The sequence below is a fragment of the Cyprinodon tularosa genome, unplaced genomic scaffold, assembly GCF_016077235.1.
Source record: "Cyprinodon tularosa strain WSP-4 unplaced genomic scaffold, ASM1607723v1 ctg230, whole genome shotgun sequence".
NCBI classification, from domain to species: domain Eukaryota; kingdom Metazoa; phylum Chordata; class Actinopteri; order Cyprinodontiformes; family Cyprinodontidae; genus Cyprinodon; species Cyprinodon tularosa.
This window is the reverse complement of record NW_024038862.1, coordinates 1,486,807-1,510,146: the sequence shown is the minus strand read 5'-3', so window position 1 is coordinate 1,510,146 and position 23,340 is coordinate 1,486,807. Positions and strand designations below refer to the sequence as shown.

At 40.5% G+C, this 23,340-nt stretch overlaps 2 protein-coding genes across 2 annotated transcripts; one reads left to right on the top strand and one right to left on the bottom strand.

The window, feature by feature from the left end:
* The first annotated feature begins 3,838 nt into the window (after window positions 1-3,838).
* Window positions 3,839-4,995, top strand: LOC119784648 (DNA repair protein complementing XP-C cells-like). The gene is made up of 2 exons (XM_038286814.1): window positions 3,839-4,199; window positions 4,323-4,995. The coding sequence occupies exons 1-2, from the start codon at window positions 4,057-4,059 to the stop codon at window positions 4,993-4,995; spliced, it is 816 nt and encodes a 271-aa protein (XP_038142742.1). The 5' UTR covers window positions 3,839-4,056.
* Window positions 4,996-9,496: 4,501 nt separating this feature from the next.
* LOC119784647 (coagulation factor XI-like) lies at window positions 9,497-23,125 on the bottom strand. Its single transcript, XM_038286813.1, has 8 exons — window positions 23,092-23,125; window positions 22,819-22,960; window positions 22,586-22,695; window positions 22,186-22,348; window positions 19,937-20,070; window positions 19,739-19,871; window positions 19,482-19,588; window positions 9,497-9,660 (listed from the first exon to the last, which is right to left on the bottom strand). The coding sequence occupies exons 1-8, from the start codon at window positions 23,123-23,125 to the stop codon at window positions 9,497-9,499; spliced, it is 987 nt and encodes a 328-aa protein (XP_038142741.1).
* Between the last annotated feature and the right edge of the window lie 215 nt (window positions 23,126-23,340).

Sequence of the window (23,340 nt, the reverse complement as noted above, 5' to 3'; positions counted from 1 at the left end):
TCATGCTGGTTCTAAGTCTCATAATGTGCTTAGCAAACTTCACATCACTCTATATTAAATACTGACCATATTTTGTTAAGCATTTGTTTTAGGAAGTATCTGAACCAGAACGTAATGCATTATGATGTTACAAAATAGTTTTGCTATAAAGAAAATCATGACATTCAAAGGTTTGGAATGCAAGTTTATATTAAGATAATCACGACTACTCTAAGGCGTTGATTACAAATTTTGATTGTATTTAGTTTGCAATACAGGCTTTAGAATTAGAAGTACAGTTAAACCTATAGGTTGTTTTGTAAGACAGAATAGATGTTATTTTAGACACCATGTAAATGTAAATGTTTAGCTGCTATCTGCTGTTGTACATAAATAAACCATATTTCACTTACTCTGACCAAAAAGCTGTGTTAATTTGAGTATCTGATGTGTCTGGCTTTTTGCAGTGTTTTCTTCACGTCCAGCAACCAGCGACAGAAACCATCTCCAATTTTGGCCGAGCTTAATAATTAATTGAAGTTTTTATTGATCTCAGCAGTGGCTGCCATCGTTGGGCACCAGAGAGGAATCAGGGTTAAGGGTCTTGCTCAGAGACCCAGAGTGGCAGTCTGTGGAAAAGGGTTTCGAACTCGCAACCTCAGGATTCCAAGCTCTATGCCCTAACCACAAGGCCAGCACTTCCCTCCAAGCTTTTCATGTCAGCCGCAGCACTTTCTAGTTCTGCCAGTGTTCTTTGCTCGAGCCGCTTCGGCTAGATGACCGTGATTCCTCCAGTCTCCGCCTCATTCGGTCTCGGCTGCACGGCTTCAGTTCAACAGGCTCACCTCGGCATTTATTGATCAGCTGGTCACAAGTCTGAGGACTCTCGTGCCGCTCCGAGCCCCCCTGGGCTCAGGGCACCGTATCCTAACCTTTCAGCCAAACTCATCCAACTCCTATGTCTACATACCATTTTTCAGATTATTTCATTACTATGTAAATAATAATGCACGTCCTCCAAAATCCCATGTTTAAGACAACCACAATACTGTTTTAAGTTTAATTAAATTCTCCATGTAAATAATTTGCCTTGTTAATTGTTTTATGAAAGAACAATTTATAAATCATAATCTTCCCATAGCAAAACCACTTTCCAGCTTTTGCTTCAAGGTGTTAAAAGGACTTCATTTTATTTATCTCTTACCTCTAATAATTGTTGAGTTTTATTTGTTCTATCAAGTTTCATCAAAAGTTAATTACATTAAGAAATCCTTAGCATAAATGTAACTTGCTCTTTTTGAAAATTCACCTTTAAATATTCTGAATAATTAGTGTTTCATTTATTCACTTTGCTACAGTAAGACCAACTTAACTCAGGAGTAATCTAATTCTGTCATCTATGTGCAAAGAAAGGATTCGTCTAATCATGTGGGGTTTATCATAATCAAATATAAGCTGCAGAATCAGTCACTTTACATGCCGTACACAATATCATTCTAGTGTAACGATCTGTACATTGTTTTCAGTTAAAAATGCTTCTAAATCCTTGGGCCCCATTTCTATGATGATCGCCCCTGTGTGCACTCTGCTAACTGTGCTCCTCCTTCTGCCTCTCAGCGAAAACAAGCAGCTGTGTGTGTGTCAGGCATAATGTGTGTGTGTAGAAAATGTGTGTGTTGAGTTTTCGTTTGCCTCGGGACAGAACTCAGAACCATTTTTGGACCTTACTTTTGGGCGGGAGGTGGGAGGGGGGGAGTTTACAGCACTTTTAGTACAAATTGATTTTCTAACCTTTAACATGTTAATTTCAAGACATAGTAAGATGTAAAAGTATTATTCAATATATTTCTTATAAAATCGACCATAGTTTTTCACTATTTATAAACATTTGAAAAAGAAGATCAACACTTTGCATAAATTTCAGCTTCTCTCAAGGTTCACCTCCAGAAATCACAGAAACATCGATAGCATTTGCAAAACAACATAAACAAAATATAACTAAAACCAAACACTTTATAATACAAATTGTCTAGACCAGATCATATTTCTTGTGCTCATTATTTGTATTTTCTTTTTAGAAAGTTTTGTCATTGTTTGTCTTGTAGTATTTTCTGATGACTTTGGTCCCACTCATTACTGAATTGCTCAAAACGCATCCAAATAGTAAGAACGTGCAGAAATTCGACTTTTTCAGCAACAGGTTTCCTGCATACCTTTCTTATCATATGTCCGGACGTGGATGCATAGAGAGAATCCAGTTCTTCATGGGATTTTATGTTTATTGCCATATTAATCTATGTTTTAACATAACTGTAATCTAATTATCTGCTGTTTAATTCTCCTATTGATCTGTTTATACTGAAACATAATAGAACTAATATTTTACACCCCAGAAAGACAGTTGACATTGAACAAACAACATAGAACAGACAGACAGACAAAGAACATAAAGACACACAGACAGACAGACACATGCCGGCTTCTAACATAGTTTCGTTTATAATAATATATAGTCCTATTTAACAGATACAGAATGTCGTGGCATTTTTAAGCTTCCAGCATGTGTGTGTGTGTGTGTGTCAGCGCACACACAGACAGGCTTATAAGAGGAGAGAAGAAAAGGGAAAAACTTGAATTCCCGGCCAATGCACATTCCCGGCCAATGCACCAAATGTGGTGGCTTTCAATGGTAGAATGTCAAAAATCAGGACACCTTCAGTCGATCATCTGATTGCCCCAGGACGGGAGAAGAAGCGTTTATTTCAAAGATCAAATTGACATGCTGTCCTCAGTACACGTAACACAGCGCTGAACATTTCAACAGAACACATCTGGCTTTTCTCAACTCTCATTCAAATCTGGGCGTTTATATAGTTTCAACATTGCACTGTGTGGATGTATGTGCACGACTGGACGCTCTGAAGAATTTCCTGGAAGTTCTTGGCCTGTGACCGGATTGCGTGCGAGTGGGCTTTAAAGACTTTGTTTCCGCCAAGACGTGTACTTGACTTCCAGCCTGTGAACACACTGTTACTGCCAATATGTACGTGGCTTCCAGCCTGTGAACACTTGTTATTGCCAAGATGTGTACGTGGCTTCCAGACTGCTTGCTCTGTGTTATCAATTATTGTGAGCTTAAGGTCACGATGACCTGAGGCAACACAATTCGCTTCTACAGTAAGCTTGTCTGGCAGCTCTGCGCCCACCAATGTTCAGAGCTTGTGGCAAACGTAGTCCTCGCTCTTCAGCCTCATCTAAGTATCTTTGGTTCTCTGACGGGGCAAGCAAGTAGTTGTGGAGGATGATGGCAGCCACAACCAGTGTGTCCACGTGGTTTGGATGTAATTTATGTCTCTGAGAATAATTCTCCACCTTGCAGTGAGGATTCCAAACGCACTTTCCACGACCATGCGTGCTCTTGAAAGTCTATAATTAAAAATACGGTTGTCGTGGTCCAGATCAGTAGCAGGGTAGGGCCTCAGCAGGTAGGTTTTAAGTGGGAAGGCAGCATCTCCCACCAAGACATGGGGCAGCGGTCCGAGTTCTGGTGCACCAGGCAAAGGTGCACTTGGCGGTACATTCAGGTCTCCCCTCTCTAGTCCCTTTCCCAGATTTGATGCTGAAAAAACACCTCCATCACTCATCCTTCCAAAGTCCCCAACTTGAATTGCCCTGAACCTGTACTCATGGTCCACAACAGCCAAAAGCACTATGGAAAAACTTTTCTTGTAGTTAAAGTACTGTGACCCTGAACGAGCTGGTGCTTGTATGTTGACATGTTTGTCATCAATTGCACCAAGGCAGTTGGGAAAGTTCCATTTTCTCCAGAAGCCACGTCCCACTTTAGTCCACATATCTTCAGTTGGGCTGGGCAGGAACTCTTCCATCATCTTGCTCTCGATCGCTGCGTAGACCATGTGAACAGAATTCACAACAGTCGAGTGGCCGAGTCGATAGCTGAACGCCAGGCTCATTAGGGAGTCACCAGAAGCCAAATATCTGTGGAACACAAAATGAAAACATTTGTTATTTACTTGTTGTTAACATTTGTGTTATGTCCTTCTAGTGACCACTTGCATGAACAGATGGAGGCTAATACGAGACAGCTTCGTCAAGGCAGAAAAGAAAATTTCAAGCGGGGCTGATGCTGACTCTGTCCCTCCACAGCATAAATATACGGATTTGCTGACGTTCCTCCGGCCTCACATCCAACACAGACGGTCAGTAATATTATATTATTCAAGTAAAATTAATGTTGTCAACATTGTATTTTTATTGATTGTAGAGTAAATTAAAGTACTTGTCTTTTAATTTTTATCTTCTTCTGATATCTTCTTGTATAGCCAAAAAAGTAATGTGCGGCTTTCAAACCCAGCCAGCACCCCAGCTCGCACCACTACGCCCTCCCCATCTATCTCCACAGCATCTGCCACATTTGAAGTTGATGAGGAAGCGGAACCCCGACCCACTTCATCCCGCTCTGCCCCTTCTCCAGTGCCCCCTATTCCCGGACCATCAACCTCCAGGGATGTGGAAAGGTCAAGAAGCCCCAGGGAAAGACCACAGCCCGTTTCCACACAGCAAAGTGCAGCACAGGACAGGGGGAGGAGGAGAAGGAGTCCAGCTGCACGTGGTGATTTTCAGGACAGATTGCTGGAGGTTCTGCAAGAGCCCCCTGCAAGACCTGAAGGCCCCAAAGTTGAGGCATATTTTTTTGCCTTAAGTTTGGTCCCAGTGATGCTGAGGCTCAGTTCTGATGGCCTAAGAAAGGCAAAAATGGAAATCCTGACCACTCTCCACCAAATAGAGGATCAGGAAAAAGCTGCTCAAGCCATCAGGAGGCCAACACCTCTGTTTTGCCCTCCCCCACCCCCCACGGCCCCCTCAACTCCAAGAGTGCAGCCACATTTTCAGTCCCCACAGGATCAAAGGGCATTTGGCTCATTCACTCAAATGCTGCAGGACACAAGCCAAATGCCTCAAAGTAGTGAATGCGAGGACTATCTTCAATTTTAAGTTTACTTTGTGTGTTTGTAAATAGTTTTACTTTGTTGTCTTTATTTTATTTTGTGTATAACCTTTTAAAATTTTGAGTGTATTTAGATTTTTTTTTTTTTTTTTTTATAAATACAAATCTCCTATTTAAACGTTTGCTGTGTATTTTTGTGTGAATAAAAAATATTTGTTATGCTCACATCTGGTTTATCTGTATATTTACCTCAGTGCAACCGCCAGACGTTGTTTGGGCTCTATGGCAGCTCTGTAGTTGGTCCTGCCTTGTTAGTTCAGTTCCAATGATGGAAAGTATGTGCTCCATCTGCTCTGCACTCATCCTGAAGTATCGGTGGTGCCGCTGGCTGTCGAGCTGAAGCTCTGCAACAAGATTATGAAAATCTCCTTGCTCCTGTCTTTGAAGATTTATTGGATGGACCCATGAATGTCTTCGGGTACTTCTGCCTCTCTGCTCATCCTCTTCTTGCAGTGCAAGAAGAGCACAGGCAGCAAGCACCTTTCTTCTGCTAGCTGAAAGATGCAGTAAACAAATACATATATATTTATCACTTAAATAAGGTCTACAGATGTACAAACAGTGATAGCATGCATAAGTACAACATGCAGTACATGTATTGCGGTGTTGAAAAACTAGTCTTAAGGAAATTCTGATCATTCATTTGTATGGAATTTCCGCCACATCTATTACAATAGTACTTTCAAAAAAACAAACGTATTACTTTTATTTTACTATATCATACTTACTCATAGTAGAAAGTCAAAAAAGTCGCCGAAAAATGCGGAGAAGTGTGCTGACACGCGTGATAAATCCAAATGCGATCTTTCTTTACTGGACACTTCCTTATTTGGGTGGTGTTATCGCGTGAAGTTACGTGAACTCCAGTTCTCACGAGTCAATCTCCGGACCTGTTGCCGGAGCCGCGGAGCCGCACCGCATCGTAGTCAAAAGGGCGGTGTGAGAGGGGGTGTGCGGAAGTTGCGGTCTCCGTCGGCTCGGTAACCGCACCGGAGTCTGTGTGAGCAAGGGGTTATAGCAGTATAAAACCAGAAGATCAGCCGCACTACCCAAAACAACCACTGTATGGCGCTGTTAAACCAGATTCAAAGTTGGATGGATTACCTTCTATAAACGTCAACCCCATACTAAACACTTTTCCCTTTCAACCATCAGATCTACAATTACGAGTAACACACAAGGCACAAATGCAACAACAATTAAATAATCCATCAATTCCAAATGATAATGTAATCTGTACCATTATGCAAAAACAGAATGAAATCACATCAATGCTTGTTCAGCAGCAGTTATCAGCTACTCTTCCTCAGCGTGAGATCCCAGTTTTTGATGGCAATCCTTTGGAGTGCACATCTTTCCTAAGAGCTTTTGAACATTGTGTGGAAGAAAGAACAAACAATTATCAGGATTGTCTATACTTTTTAGAGCAATATACCAGAGAGCAGCCAAGGGAGCTGGTCAGGAGCTGCATGCACATGTCATCACAGCAGGGCTACCAGCGAGCAAAGGAACTCATAATGGAGCATTTTGGAAATGAACATCACATTGCTTCTGCATATATGGAGAAGGTGTTTGCCTGGCCAGTCATAAAATCTGAGGATGTTGAAGCATTGCAGGAATTCGCCTTGTTTTTACGTGGCTGCTGTAATGCCATGTTAGAAATACAGTACATGGAGGAGTTGAACATTCTATTTCATATGAGACAAGTAATCATAAAGTTGCCCTATAAGCTCTGTGAAAGATGGAGAATAACAGCTTGTAAACTACAAGAGCGGCAAGGCTTCCGAGCCACATTTAATGATTTGGTCAACTTTCTTGAACAACAAGTAAAGATCCTGTCCCATCCACTGTTTGGAGACATCTCTGACACCAAGCCAAGCCCTGTAATTAGGGGACCATTTAAGTCTAAATCCTTATTAAAGGACAACATCAAAGACAGCAGCTTTGTAACATCAGTTTCAGCACTGGATAGTGCCTCTGCACCAACATTTTACAAGCAGCCAATTGTCCAAAACAATCCTCCTTCATTCTCCTGTCTTTACTACGAACAGCCTCATCTAATATCAAAGTGTCAAGAACTGCAAAGAATTTCTCACAAGGAGAAAATTGAATCCCTGAGAGGTAAAGGAGTACGTTTTGGATGCTTAAAAGTTGGCCACATCAGTAAGGAGTGTAAGAGTCGGCTCACCTGCGACAAATGTTATCTAAAACACCCCACTATTCTGCATTTAGACAATGAAGAACCATCAGTAAGTAGTGCATTTGTGTCTCACCAGGTTGGTTCTTGTACTGGGGCCGGGACCACGACTGTACTTTGTCTATTGTTCCAGTTAAAGTTAGGTCTAAGAGGGGAGATACAGTGTTGAAGACTTATGCCTTCTTAGATCCTGGGAGTACAGTCACTTTTATCACCAGTAGGCTAATGAACCATCTAAATCTACAAAGTAAAAGGACTAACATTCTGCTGTGCACCATGGGTCAAGAAAAACTGGTGCCTAGCCACTGTGTTTCTGGACTGGAAATTTCTGAGCTGGAAGAAAACAACTTCATAGAGCTTCCAGAGGTCTACACCCAAGAAACTATTCCTGTTTCAAAGACCAACATTCCCCGTCAGCAAGATGTTGAGAAATGGGAATATTTAAAAAAAAATTAAGATCACAGAATTGGATGCTGATGTTGGAATTTTTGATTGGGACAAACGCACCAAAGCTCCTGGAGCCATGGGAGATCATAAACAGCAAAGGTGATGGACCCTATGCCGTGAGAACCCTATTAGGATGGGTCATAAACGGACCTTTAAGGAGTGGAAATGGTGGTCAGAAAGGCTGTCCTACTGCTTACACTAATCGGATTTCCATTGTCAAATTGGAGGAGCTGTTGGTGTCTCAATACAATATGGAGTTCAGTGAGAAGACACTGCAAGAGGAGCATGAAATGTCAATTGAGGACAAGAAGTTCATGAAAATATTGGAGCAATCAGCTTGTATCCAAGATGGACATTACTGCATGGATTTGCCCTTTAATAAGGATGAAACAATCATGCCCAATAACCGATTTATTGTGGAGCAACGCATTCAAAGTCTCAAAAGAAAATTTGACAGGAACAAGGCCTATAAGGAAGAATATACAGCATTTGTTACTAACCTAATTGACAAAGGCTATGCTGAGGTTGTTCCTCATGACCAGCTGGAACCTAAGGATGGAGGTGTGTGGTACCTGCCCCACCACGGAGTTTACCACCCAAAGAAGAGGACATTGCGAGTGGTGTTCGATTGTGGAGAAAGCTATAAAGGCACCTCGTTGAATAGCCAGCTGCTACAGGGGCCGGATTTTAGAAATTCCCTGTTCGGTGTGCTCACCCGATTCCGAGAGGAGAACATTGCATTGATGACAGACATCCAGGCTATGTTTCATCAAGTGAAGGTGTCAGAGAAACATATGGATTTTCTCCGCTTCTTGTGGTGGCCATTAGGAGATACATCAGTCAAACCAGTCGAACACAGGATGAAAGTGCATATCTTTGGAGCTGTCTCATCACCAAGCTGTGCCAATTATGCTCTAAGAAAGACAGCAGCAGATAATACAAACAGCTACAACAAGTATGTGACTGACACCATTTACAAAAATCTTTATGTTGACAACTGTTTGAAGTCTGTGGCCACAGAGCAAGAGGCAGTACAGTTGGTGGTGCACCTCACTGATTTGTGCTCAAAGGGAGGATTTCAGCTGTTGAAATAGACAAGCAACAGCCGAGCAGTGTTGTAAACCATTCTAAAAGAAAAGCGCTCCAAACCAACAAGACAACTTCACCTGGAACGAGACAGGCTGCCTGTGGAGAAAGCACTGGGCATCAGCTGGAGTGCAGAGAGTGATACATTTTGCTTTGAACTTGCTGTGGAAAAAAAGCCTCACACTTGGCGTGGAATTCTCTCAATGGTCAGTTCAATCTATGACCCTCTTGGCTTCTTGGCACCTTACACTTTGCTACCTAAGTTGTTACAGGAAGCATGTAGACAAAATTTATGATCCTATTCCCCAGTCTATGTTACAGTTTTGGTCATCATGGTATCAGGACCTGAAGAAAATAGCAGGGTTTAAAGTGAGGCGTTGCATCAAGCCAAGTAGTTTTAAAGGATGTTTACTTGTCCAGTTGCATCATTTTGCAGATGGTAGTGACCATGGATATTGGACAGTGTCTTATTTGAGGGTACAAGATGAAGGAGGAAATGTGCATTTGGCATTCATGCTTGGAAAGGCTAGAGTAGCTCCATTAAAGCAGACAACAATTCCCCGCCTTGAACTCACTGCCGCTGTGTTGGCTGTCAAGGTGGACAGAATGTTGAAAAGGGAGCTCTCTATCCAGCTGAATAGCTCATTCTTCTGGACAGTCAGTCAAACGGTGTTGAGATACATCAGTAATGATACCAAACGATTTCACACCTTCGTTGCAAATAGAGTGGCTGCAATAAGAGAGGCTACCAATGTGTTTCAGTGGAGGTACATCAGTTCCAAGTCCAATCCAGCAGATGAGGCCTCCAGAGGTCTTTCTGCAGACAGCTTTATGTCATACAAGAGGTGGATAAATGGCCCGGATTTCCTCCGAAGGCCTGAGCAGGATTGGCCAGAGCCCTTTGAACCCCAGCCTGTTTGTTCTGAGGACCCAGAGGTGAAAAGGGATATACTGATAAATGCCATTGACACACAGCCAGCATGCCAGCTTCAGAGAGGAAATTAAAGATCTGCAAAGTGGAGCATCTGTTGTTAAGAACACAAGCAACATTTACAGGCTTGATCCAGTACTACATCAAGGTTTATTGAGAGTGGGGGGTAGGCTTAGTCGCTCAGTCCTACCTGAGGAGCAGAAACATCCTTTGATCCTCTCTAAAGACCAGCATGTATCCAAACTAATTCTGAGAGACCTGCACCAGCAGCTTGGTCATGCAGGTAGAAATCATATGCTGTCAGCTCTCAGAGAAAGATACTGGATTACTTGCGCCAACTCAGCTTGCAGAAAGATATTATCTGAATGTGTTGTATGTAGACGCCACAGAGGACAACCAGCAGAGCAGAAAATGGCTGATATGCCACAGGAGCGAGTCTGTCCAGAATTCCCACCGTTTACTAATGTAGATGTGGACTACTTTGGGCCCATTGAGGTCAAGAGAGGGCGTGTTATGGTTAAAAGATACGGTGTTATCTTTACATGCATGGCCAGTCGAGCCATACATCTGTAGGTGGCTCATTCATTAACAACTGACTCCTGCATCAATGCCATCAGGCGTTTTGTATGTCGCAGAGGTCCAGTACGCCAAATGAGATCGGATAATGGCACCAATTTTATAGGTGCAGAGCGTGAGTTAAGGGAGGCTTTGGGAGCTTTAGATCATACAAAAATCCATCAAGCCCTGTTGTTGAAAGAGATTGACTGGATTTTTAACACACCTGGTGCGTCCCATCATGGAGGAGTGTGGGAACGGCTCATCAGAATGGTCAAAAGGGTGTTACTTTCTGTTCTTCACCAGCAGACCTTGGATGACGAAAGTCTTCAAACCATTCTATGTGAAGTGGAAGCTATCCTTAATGATCGCCCCATTACAAAGGTTTCGGATGATGTAAATGATTTGGAAGCTCTAACTCCAAATCATATTTTGCTGCTCAAAGGAAAGCCTACTGTTGCTCCTGGTGTTTTTCAAGAAAGTGATGTTTACCTCAGGAAACGTTGGAGGCAAGTGCAGTACCTCTCCGACCTGTTCTGGAAAAGATGGACAAAGGAATATCTACCTTTGCTGCAAGAAAGACAGAAATGGTCCAGACCTCGGTGAAGTTTTGCTGTTGACGATATCGTGGTGGTTGTGGATCGTTCTGCTCCTCGTGGTTCTTGGATCCTCGGAAGAGTTACAAATACTTACCCAGATAAACATGAACTTGTGCGTGCTGTACAGTTGAAGACACAAACAGGACAACTGGAAAGACCCATCTCCAAAATATTTCTTCTTCAAGAAGCCATTTGAACCAGTATAAAAAAAAAAAAAAAAAAAAAGTGCTTGGGCCTGTTTTGATGTTTGTTGAATTGTGCTGTCTACACAATTGGGGCCAGTGTGTAGGAGCCATTTATAGTTGTTGGTGTTTAGGTATGGTTTGTTTCTGGGTTATTTGTTTTGGGTGGTGGTGGCCTATATTCTGCTCTACCACTGGTGGCGGTGTGGAGGGGAAGGCTTTATAGGTAAGACGTGAGAGGGCAGAAAGGGTTTTGGGTGACGGGAGGTCATACGGTTTTTACCGCTTTCTTTGGCACACAATAGCCTGCGTCCTCCGGTTAAATTCTGTTATTTTCACATTCTCCATAGTTACCTGTCCATCTCACTTGTTGTAAAGACCGCCACTCGGATTGTTTAGAAAGTTTGTTCGTATACAAACATACTTCAATAAATGGGAACGCCCATACCTTATATTCTGGTTTCCATCTCCTCTTTTAAGCGTGTTAAAGGTACACTATGCAACCGGTGTTGATTTTCCAGCGAGACTCCCCCCAGAGGGCGAAAGTAAAAGTGCACTGTCGTAAATATGCACAGCTGTTCTCCTGGTTTCTCCGTCAAGCCAGGCGCGGTTGTTTTGAGCTTAGCAGACAGGCGAACGCAACGAATGACTAATGCTGCGTTCACACCGCAGCTGGCACGACAGAAGCAGCGAGTTTACATGGCGCAGCAAAAGGTCCTGCGGCGCGTTTTGAGCAGCAGGCCCAGCGCGTCTGAACAGCTGAAGCAGGGAGAGAGACACAGCGCTGATGATCAGAGGCTATGATCTCTCCTCTTAAACAGTTTATTGACGCCTAAATTAACTTAAAATGCAGAAATCTGCCAGCAGAATATGCAGTTTGGATTATTTAGATCAAAAACACCTACCAGCTGCCGCGGTGAACCGCGAGGACGTGACCTGGCCAGAGGCTGCTGATGAAGGGGTTCCTTCTGTCGGCGCACCGCTGGTATGTGGGGGTCTGAGCGGCTCCGACAGAAAAAATATTGAAGGCAGGATAATAATCTGAATGAACTGACGGCACTGATTACGTTTTCAGGTGTATTTTCTCATTTAAACACATATTAAAACTACTTTATTCCAAATGATCACAGCAAATATAGCTGCAAGGCAGAGAAAGGATAGTGAAGCTCCGCCCAACGCGCGTCAGACACACTTTTGCACCGCACAGCCAGAGCAGCAAAGCTGCTTCAGCTGCGCGTCAGAACTAACTGGTTCAAGCAGCAAAAATGAAGCAGCAGACACGATTTTGCTGCTTTTGCTGCGTGAACGTAGCATAACTGCACAAGGATCGCCACTGTGCTAGCAACGAGAATGCTTTTAACTGGGGGGTGTAGCAGTTCTCGGCCGTAAAGCAAGACTGACTCTCACGAGACTTCTGAGCCTGTGGGTGCGGGTCGGTGCTCCTGCAATTGCAGGTGCAGTATTTCCCCCACAGACCACCAGGGCGGCCGAGAATACCTTTGTTCAACCTGAAATGAATCATTTAATCATCCATAACGTTATAGAACACATTAATTAACTGAAAAATGTTGCATAGTGTGCCTTTAAATTCCAGATTCCCTGCACCCACAAGCATACTATTTCAGCCACTTGGTCATGGCACAGTATATATATATATATATATATATATATACTGTGTATACATATATACTGTGCCATGACCAAGTGGCTGAAATAGTATGCTTGTGGGTGCGGGGAATCTGGAATTTAAAGGCACACTATGCAACATTTTTCAGTTAATTAATGTGTTCTATAACGTTATGGATGACCAAGCCAAGATCCCCTGGGACTTCCAGATACAGACGGACAGAATGGTAATGGCAAACCAACGGGACGTTGTGGTGGTGGACAAAAAGCAGAGGAAAGGGGTTGACATAGCAATACCAAGTGACTGCAACATCAGGAAAAAGGAACATGATAAAAACTAGGGAAATACCAGGGGCTCAGAGAAGAGCTGAAGAAAACCTGGAAGGTCAAGGCATCAGTGGTACCCGTGGTCACTGGGGCACTTGGGGAAGTGACCCCAAACTGGAGGAGAGGTTACACCAGATCCCTGGAAATACATCAGACATCTTGGTCAAGAAAAGTGCAGTTCTAGGAACAGCAAAGAAACTGTGCAGAACCCTCAAGCTCCCAGGCCTCAGGTAGAGGACCCGAGCTTGGAGGAAAAAAGGGAGACCGTCCGCAGGGTGAGGAGGAAGAAATTTTTTTTTAGCTGTGTCAGTACTCAGCGGGGGTAAATGGTAAAAATCTACTCTGCTTTTAAAATAGTGAAAGTCTTCAAATGCAGTCCTAAATGTACAGAAATAACTTACTGTCTTTTCTACTTATATGAAAAATTGTAAGATTCTTGTTTAGTCTCATACAGGCTCGTGCAGAATCATTTCACAGAAACATTAGGCCTTCTTCGTAGGGCTTTTTAAAATTGGCTTTACCATTATTTCCCCATCGGTGCAGCTCCAGTGTTCTCATTTACACGAGAAGAATGGTTAGAGTTGTATGAAGCCGAAGATAGCGTAATATCCCATGACCATACATACAGTCTGTGATACAGTGAGCGATGATCTCCTGCAGGTCACACAGCCAACACATGGTTCTAGGATTTATATATGTGAGCCTGGCCTGTCAAAACCTGTCTCACTCATACTGTCATGCCGATCCATTGGATCTTCTCACAATTTGTCCTCTGATTTTTATTTTATTATATTTTTGTATTTAGTTTCAAATATCAAATATTCAAGAAACCACTGAATGCCAGGGGTGTTTAAGGACATTATATAGGAGAAAACAAAGATAGAGTAGTAAAAGGTTGGTATTTAAAAAAGGAGTGGAAAAAAATGAATAAATTACATTTGTTAAGATCATACTTTGTCTTAACTGCTTTTTGGTGCTTTTATTGCGACATTGTTTTATTGTCTTTTTGGACATTGAATTGGATTGTATCGTTAATGAAAGGGCACTGGGCCGCTGGAAGTAATTTTGAACAGGGGGTGCTGTGAAATTTATTTTGGTGCTTTTTTGGACAAAAGACCTAGGAGCCTACAGTCCTATTTAAAATACAATTTAAAAAACATTTGTAAATAGAGATTCACTACTTTATTGTTATATACACCTCAGTGCACTCAACCAGGGTCTGTAACACTCAAACATCAGCACTTCTTAGGTGAATATATGCTGCACTATAAATTAAACTTCACAATAACACTAAAATAATGTAGATTTGGTCAGCTGGCAGGAACCCAAGTCACACATGATTCTATTAGCTCCAAAATCCTTTCATGCAAACCAAAAGGAAATAATTATATTATTATACTATACAATATTGAACAGTCCTTCACATCCATCACAAAAAGAACAGAAGATCAAAATAACCTTCTAAAATACTATGGTTATATTAAACTGCACAAAAAGATATGAAACTGGGTGTCAGCACCATGCTCTTACTTTGAGCTATAGGCAGGTTGCCCTGGTTAAAGGTGTCCAAATGTTCATGTGCGCTCTGAGGTTGAGGAGAAATGCATTTCTGTGCCATATTTACTTCTCTTTTCTTGTCATTAGACTATGCAAATTTACTAGTCGGCTGTCGTGAGTGGGGTACCTCTTTACTTGTGTTGATTAGGCCTCAAAATAATTCAATAAAAATTCAAATACACATAATAGTGTAATAAAAAAGTCCAAATAATTTCCCAAAATATTCATAAGAAAATAATAAATTCTGCAAAGTATTTTAATACATTACTTTAAAATCTCCCTCTTGCCACTAGGGGGTGCTGCAGCACCCCCAACAACCCCACTTCCCGCACCCAAGAAAGGGCCGTTATTATTTCCTGAATAGATTGGCTGATGGGTGGGGCATTTTCTAAGATTCAGATCAATCCGGAAAGCCAGCCCACCTTGGAGCAAATTTTTTTATGTTACCATGGTAATTACCATCCTGCTTCATGGTACAGCCCTCTGCACCTCCTTTGTTTGTCGGTCTATGTAGTCCTTAGTGATGCAGCTTCCATTTGCCAGTTCATCTTTGTCCTTTCTCCTTTGTGCCAGACAAGTGTTTTTAAACGCAGCTTCAATTTGGACCTGTCTCCGTTTCTTGATACTTCTGATTTGATTATATTTTTGGCCCCAGGACTGTATCAAAAGTACCATGAACCTAAACCAACTGTGTTGCAGTCTGTATTTGAGTCCTCTACTCTAAAGCCTTGTGACACATACATTCTGGCATTAATGATAGATGGAATTCTCAAATGACTAACATTTTCCCGTCGTCTTCTTTTAAGGAGTAAGATTGATCACCAGTTTTAAAATTTTATAGCTGAAATTGCAGCCATGAATTTGACTTCAGGGTTGAAAATACTGAACATTCTACCAGGAGCCATTATAGTGAATACTGTCCAAAATATGTAACAAACAAGCATGCATACAAAAAACTGCACATCTTTGATGTACGTAATGTACACAAAAACAGCATTCCAGATTCTTTGTCCGTTGTATTTTTTTTCTTTTTAAAGGGCGTTAATTCCTGAATGCCTCCTGAGTCCCCCTACATCCTTCCTGGCCTCAGCTGACATAATCCACACAGCTCTGTTATGTCTAAACCTATCAGTGGTGTCAAAAGTACACAAATTTGTTACGTAAGTAGAGGTATAGGTACTGCAGTTTAAAAACACTCGTAAAATTTGAAGTATCAACTTGACCTCTTTACTCAAGTAAAGGTGAAAAAGTATGTGCTCCAAAAACTACTTAAAGTATAAAAGTATAAAGTAACCTTTAAAAAAACAGCCAGATGCCACTATATGAATTGAAATAATATTACAGATTTTTTAGAATAAAAAGCTAGCAGATGTGCATAATCAAAAAATAACAGAAATACAGTTATAGAGCATTCAGTATTGTAAGAAAGCCCACACTGTTTCTGAATAAATACATTATTGTATGAGTTAAGTTCTGTTTCGTTTATGTCTCTTTCCTTGTAAGTGTGAAATGTCCGATGCTCCTGAATGCCCCATAGCTAACTGACGCTATAAATGTGAACGCATCGCGCTGGTCTGTGAACGCTGTGCTGTGTACAGTAGATGCGCATTTGATTTTCTGCTTAAGACAAAGCTTTGCAGTTTCAAAACTCCCATCGGCTATCACTGTGTATTGTTATGTATGAATAACAAGACTACAACAAATAAATCAGCCGTATATAGTTCTGACAAAATCTTTGGATTTAATGTTGCTCATAAAACCCATACTTTTGTGAATGAATCTGCCAAATAACCATATTTTTTTTCCCCACAAGAGGACTATTTAAATGTTTTTATATCATTAATATAACAACAAGTAGCTCCACTGGTCATATTTTAATCCATTTTATCGCATTTGTACAGAGCAAGGCGCGATCCTGCGACTGGGGATTCACATGTCAGCAGGCATTCACTTTTCGGCATAACACCGGACCGGGGTCCGCTAATCCATGACCTCTGCATTAAACCGAAGCCAGTAACGAGTAACGTTGAAACTGTAAGGAATACAAATTACAGATACTTGTGTGAAAATGTAATGAGTAGAAGTAGGAGGAAAATAAGTAAAATGAGTACTTAAGTACAGTAACGAAGTATTTGTACTTCGTCACTTGACACCTATGAAGCCTATAGAATATTATTCAACATTGCATTCTTAGAGATCGCTATATGATGGGGGACCAGACATGATGGCATGCTACCTGTTTTCACTCCCCTGGTCCCATCCTCTCGCAACAGACAGGCGGATCACCAAGCAGCCAACATCATTCTTTATTTTCCTGTGATCTTGAATTCATGTCAGCCGTGTGGTCTATTATGTGTAGTGACTGTTCAGGTCCCTAGGATGGTTACCGCATTTACACTACCCTTTATAAACCGTGCCGAGACCAAACCGAGCACAGTAACCGAGATAACTGTTAAGCGTAAATGTAACGCAATTGAACTGGACTGTGCCTGACACAACCGAATCTTGCTCAATCTAGTACTAGTTCAACCATAGGACTCGGCACGGTTCATCTGTGGCTCAGTTCACTAATAACAAAGAGTGCATGAGCAGACCGCGTTATCTCCTATTTACAGTCAACTGACTCATTTTCACAGATCTCTTCACCTGTTCACAACAAGAACTTCTTCTCAGCCTATTAATAATGAATTACACCAAAAGAGCATGGTGCGACCAGGGATGATGCAGAGACTGAGACTCCCATTGAAATTTGGGCTGAGGACGCTATCCAGGCACATAAGCTCCTGAATGTTGTGGGTGCTGCATTTTTGTTTGCATAATTTCTGCCTTGAGAGCTGTAGTATCGTGGATAGGAGGTGAGAGCCTGTGCAAGGGTGAGGTGTGATTGGTCATGATAACAAAGCTTGGCAAGGTTAACTGATCCAAGTTCGGTCCCAGCTCTGCACGGAGGGGTAGTGTAAATGGGGCATATGTGTCCCCCCGAACGCCAAACTTCATTTAGGACGTTGGTTTTCATGAGAAATCTGGTCGGTCTGTCATAGTCTTAATTTAGGCAAGAAATAGTTGTTGAAATCTGGGCTGTTTTTGGTAAGTTTGATTTTATCCCACTTTAATCCAATAATAGAAGTTGAAAAGACATTGAAAGCTGGGATTTTTACATCTTTTCAATTATCTGAAAATTACAGCTTTACACCTTTCACTTTTCAACCAAATGTAGACATCATTTTGACGTAAATAATCTCGTCTTTTTTATGTCTTTTCAACCAATTTTTGCTCAGTGGGTTAGGTTTTAGCTATAGTGAACCTTTAAAAGACCTATTTTATTTTATAGAACCCACAAATATAGCTGTTCCAAACTATCAATATCACGTCCTCTTTCTGCTCCAGGCAGTCACTTATAATGTTGGCTGATAATGCTTTAATCAGGTTCATAGTTTCTTTAATTATTAGGATTATTTTGATATTCCTTTGTGGGGAAGCAAGGCAAATTTCACCTCACATGACGTGCTATTTTTTTAACAGTTCTTCAGGGCAAAACCAGACACTGCATTTGCCAATTTTTTCACTTCTGGAGGAGATGGAATGGTGATAACTCGTTTCAAAAAGCACCGCCGCCTGCAACACAAACACAGTTTGTAAATTTGTTATCACCATTCAGTGTTAAAATCAATTAATGTTGAAGTTATTACATGTGAGTATCTGTATAGAGCTCATAGAATACTGTACCAAACGTCAGGAAAAGGGAAGCTTTCAGTGATGTAAGTGTAGAACTGGCAGTTAGGGTTTTGAGTGCATGTCTGTTGGCAGTCATCTGCATTACGTACAACCTCAGAGCGAAAATCAGAACCAAAGAAATCCACTCCTTCATAAGTCAGTCTGAGCCAGCCTGTCAACGATATTGATTCTCATAATTTTGCCATGTATCATGCCTAGAAAGTATCAATGCTATACAAAGCAGATCCTGATCTACTAAAACATGACTTGATAGCCCCCATGGGTTGAGATTATTCCTTGTTTCCTGTTCTAGACTTAGACTTAGACAATCTTTATAATCTTTTTTGCCAAAAGGACATTTCGTTTTGTACTGCTCTCATGACATTTCCATTTCTTAAATTGCAGCTGTGATCAAACGTATGCTATGAGGTTAGCATTATTACATTCTGTGCTTACTTGTAATATAAGAAGAGAGTGATTGTCTGTATTGAGCTTTGGATTCAAACCTCGGATCAATACCATAAAGTTTGATATGACCAGATAAGAGTATTTGTCTGGAGTGGATGGAGGTGTCACAAGGATGGATGTAAGAGAACTTGTATGTGTGTGTTCATAACTAACAGAGTGTGCATATAAGGAATGTTTATGGCAAAAAGGGTTCTTTTCTATTGGGTTGACTTTCTTTGGAAGGGACAGTTTTTCCTTACACTTCTCATAGTCTGTCAAGGTGCACAAAACAAAACTTTCAGGAATGATGTTCTGCTCAAATTTCCACATATCTTCGTATATATATATATACATATATATATATATATATATATATATATATATATTTTTTTTTTTTTTTCCCTTTCTACCAAGTGATCACTGCAGCATCTGCATCCCAGTAGCATTGGCTCCAATTCATCTGTTGATCTCTCGATATTCATATCACTCATAAACAAGAACCAAATACTTAAAATCCCCTACTTACAGTATGCTATTGCTTTAAGTATGGGAATGTTATATATGTATTGTGCTGTAATATCCTGTAGAATAAATTATGTAATAAATGATAATGCAGTAAGAACAGCAAATTGTAAGTTTCAGTCAGAGCTTGCCAATAAATTATAGGGAAAGGGTTTAACAAACTTGAAAACTGAAATCAACAGCTATTAAGATTGCTTTTCTGAAAAATTAGTCAGGTTATATTTTAATCTGTGATATTCTTGTAACAGTGTGTTCAGTTTGCGTGTTGATTGCTGGTACATACTCTCATCAATCCGACAGAAACGTGATGGAATCCCTGATGTGACACCTCTTTTTGACTGGACCACAAGGCTGTTTGGGTTGTTCTTCAAAATACATCCAAAGTTATTACTGTGGAAACAAAAAGAATGTGCAAACATAATTTTTTGATAACATAACAGAATAAACACATTCTGCCAATCAAGCCAGTTAAGACAGTAACGCTAATGTATCATCTAAAAATCAATCTGTCCCTTACACAATATACACAATATGCATTACCTGCTAAAGGAAAAGTAAGTGCACAGAGGCTGGACCGAACACAGGAATTGACAGTATTCAGGGGAAACAGCCTTAAGCTCCAAGAAGTCATTGCCTGGAAAGTCGGTGTCTTGAAACAGTTGGGTCTGACATGCTGCAAAATACATATACAGAATGATAAGCAAAAAGGCAAGATGGTGGGAATTTAAGTTATGACACCAATTATAAATTTACCAGAGCCAATTTGTTGAGTCAGTTGCGGTTTTCTGGAGAATCCAGAAATGACTCCAGGCTTTCTTTCTATTGCTGGGATCCTTGGGACATTAAAGCTGAATTTAAGGAAACATTTGTACCTAGAATAGAATGGATTAAATTTTTAATTTTACACTTTTTGAGCTAATAGCTTCATGCCACATGTATTTAAACATCCAGCCATCTATTCTCCATCACGCATATCCCAGCTAGATGCCTATCTCCAGCTTTCAATGGGTGAGGGGCAGGGTACTCCCTGAACGGTCGCAAGTCAATCACAGGGCAACACAGAGACAAACAGGACAAACAACTTTTTCACGTACACACCTAGGGAGAATTTAGAGAAGCCAAAGAACCTAAATGTCATGTTTTTGGACCGAGGGAGGAAGCCAGGTTACCCAGAGAGAACCCACACATGCACAGGGAGAACATGCAAACTCCATGCAGAAAGACCCCAGGCAGGGAATCAAACCCAGAACCTTCTTGCTGCAAAGCAGCAGTGCTACTGACTGCGCCACTGAGCAGCCCACTGTATTTAAACATGTCTTATAAATTAATGTCCCTAAGAAACAAATGTTGCATGTATCTTTTCACTGTTTATCTTTTATATAAATTGTATGTTTTGCCAGGAAAACAAAATTTAAATATAACACATAAAAAAGAGTAGTTTTGTGGACCTTTGTAGCAGCAGTAAAGTGACACCTGAATTACTCTGGACCCCACCCATCTATCGATCTCTTACTCTATCTTAGTAACCCTTATTATTAAAACACCATAATACAGTAAGAACTTATTCTTAATGAGGGGAGCAATCTTTTTTTCCCAGTTGTGAATGATAATCTCAAACCAAGAGCAAGAAATACATCTAAAACCCAAAAAAAGATTATGTACATAATTAACACAAAAGAATTTTGACTTTTTGATGAGAATAAAGAAGCCACTTATTCTTTGGACATACCAGGATCATAAAGCCTTAAAACCCCCTTAGTTTGTCTCATGATCACCAAACAACGCTTGAAATTTCCTTAAAACTCTTGGAAATTCCATACGTGTAAAGAGCTGGCAAAATTTTCCAGCCAACAGCAACTGCTGAATATGAAAATTGGTCTGCCACTGCATCTGCATTGCCCCGAACCCGCAATTGATGTGGCTGGTCAATCACCACTGCCAATCCAGTTTTAGGGCCCAAATTAAGTAGAGCTCTAACTTGCATATGTCCAGGATTTCTTCCAAGTAGAAGAAAGTCAAATTCTCCTTTTCTGTTGCCATTTGGCCAAAAGCAAACACATCAGAGTTCTTCAGAACTTTCTGTCTCATACTTTCCTAGTGCTGAGCTGCAGTTTAGGTTAAACACATTCTGCTAGTTATTTATATGCGCATGCTTTTTAATAAATTTTTTTCATTTTTTAAAATTGTATTACTTGTGAATGATTACATCCAGAGATGGGAAGTAATGAAGTACAAATACTTCGTTACTGTACTCAAGTAGATTTTTCTGATATTTTTACTTTACTTTACTGCTTATTTTTATGGTGACTTTTTACTTCTACTCCTTACATTTTTACACAAATATCTGTACTTTTTACTCCTTACATTTGAAAAAATTGGCTCGTTACTTTAGTTTTGAATAATTTCAATGGAGTTTCCGTTATTATTTTTCACGTCATCAATACCAAATTCAATCTAATTGGATGGGAATCTACATTGCATTTGACGCACCACTACAAGATGACTCGACAGATTCGGCGGTATTCATTGGCGGCAAATCCTTGCAGCTTGGTGGCGGTGGCGTTAGCATAGTAGCATGGACGACGAGATGATTGAAAATGAACACAACGGAGATCTAGTCCTATTGGCAGACATCCATTTAAAATGTAGGCAACGGCATGAAAAAAGTTTTTTCTACTTTTACTTTTATATTTTAAGTAAATTTACAAGCCTGTACTTTGTTACTTTTACTTGAGTAAAGAAGTTTAATCAGTACTTCCACTTTTACCAGAGTATTTTTTAACACAAGTATCTGTACTTTAACTCTAGTATGGAAAGTGAGTACTTTTGCCATCTCTGATTACATCATTGACAAAAAACTGAATTTTCTCTTGATGTTGTTTAGTCCGCAAATTTATTTTGTTCATATGAATCAAAATTAGAACCAAAAATCTTAAAACTTCATTTGTTTTTGTTATAAAATAAAGCATCATATAATTCACAATTACCTGATATCTGACTGCGGGAAGTCTCCTGTTATAAAGGTATAGAACTGACAGCGGGGATCCCCAGTGCAAAGTCTTTGACACTCTTCCAGGTTGGCTGTGAATAGGTTTGTATAGTCTGCTCCAAAGAAGTCCACATTCCTAAACACCTGTCGAAGACAAGGCGCTGAAACACAGAGAACAGAATGATAGTCAAAGAAAGCATTGAATAATTCAAGCAGCAGGAGGAAAAAAACCAAGGGAAACTGTAGAAATGTTTTCATGTTGCTAAAACTGATTAATTTACAGTTACTTTGATAGAATTTAATCAAAGTCAAACATACAATAAATATATAAGATATATTATTTAAAATACAATAGTAGATGATTCAATTAGCGATTAGAAATATCTGTGTCAACCTACTTGGGTTTGGATTGCAGGGTTTGAGAGAGTAGCCAGAAGTGACACCTTGCAGTGGTATTTGAGATTCAGGCTTACCAGAAGAACTTGATTTAAGGTAGCATTGGAAGTTGCTGAAAAGATGGAATTTTCACCATATTTAATTGAAAAAAAATCTTAATTAATAAGTCTTTTTTTTTTTTATCTATGAAATATATAGTTTTGTTTTCAGTATCTATCTCTCCTACCCTGTGGACCTGTCTGCCCGATTGAAGCTGAAGAAGAGGCACGAGGGTTCCTGGGTGCACAGCTGCTGGCAGTGCTCCACAGATGGAGAGAACAGGAAAGTAATGTCTGATCCAGGAAAATCCACATTCTCCAAAAACCCTGGAATGCATTCTAAGGAAATCAAGATTCTTAAATGTGCAGAAAGAAATTGGCACGCAGGTGAAAAGAGAAGGACATCCCTGTGCTGTTAAATGTGCCAGGCATGTCGTCAGATCATACAGAGAGCAATGTGTGTGTATTACCTTGACAGAAGGAAAGGTGGCCTATCAACAGCATGTATGCTAAAAAATAGCTCACCATATTGTATCACTGATGTTCCTCAGAGAAATGAGACTGCTAAATATGAGCCAGGGGTAAATAGTCAAATGCAATTAGGACAAAGGGCAGATCACAGAATCTGCCATGTATTGCAAAAGGTCTAAACCATTCCTTTTTTGTTTAATAGTGAGTCAATGAGATCAAAACCAAACTTATGTTATGTAATCATTTTC

Bases quoted from the DNA above. Each gene is read 5' to 3' on its own strand.
- LOC119784647 (XM_038286813.1), bottom strand. From the start codon at position 23,125: ATGCTGTTGATAGGCCACCTTTCCTTCTGTCAAG. The intron at 19,872-19,936 runs GTGTCATAACTT...TGTATTTTGCAG, and splicing joins CTCTGGTAAATTTATAATTG to CATGTCAGACCCAACTGTTT. The intron at 19,589-19,738 runs GTAATGCATATT...TTGTTTCCACAG, and splicing joins ACTTACTTTTCCTTTAGCAG to TAATAACTTTGGATGTATTT.
- LOC119784648 (XM_038286814.1), top strand. From the start codon at position 4,057: ATGAACAGATGGAGGCTAATACGAGACAGCTTCGTCAAGGCAGAAAAG. The intron at 4,200-4,322 runs GTCAGTAATATT...CTTCTTGTATAG, and splicing joins CCTCACATCCAACACAGACG to CCAAAAAAGTAATGTGCGGC.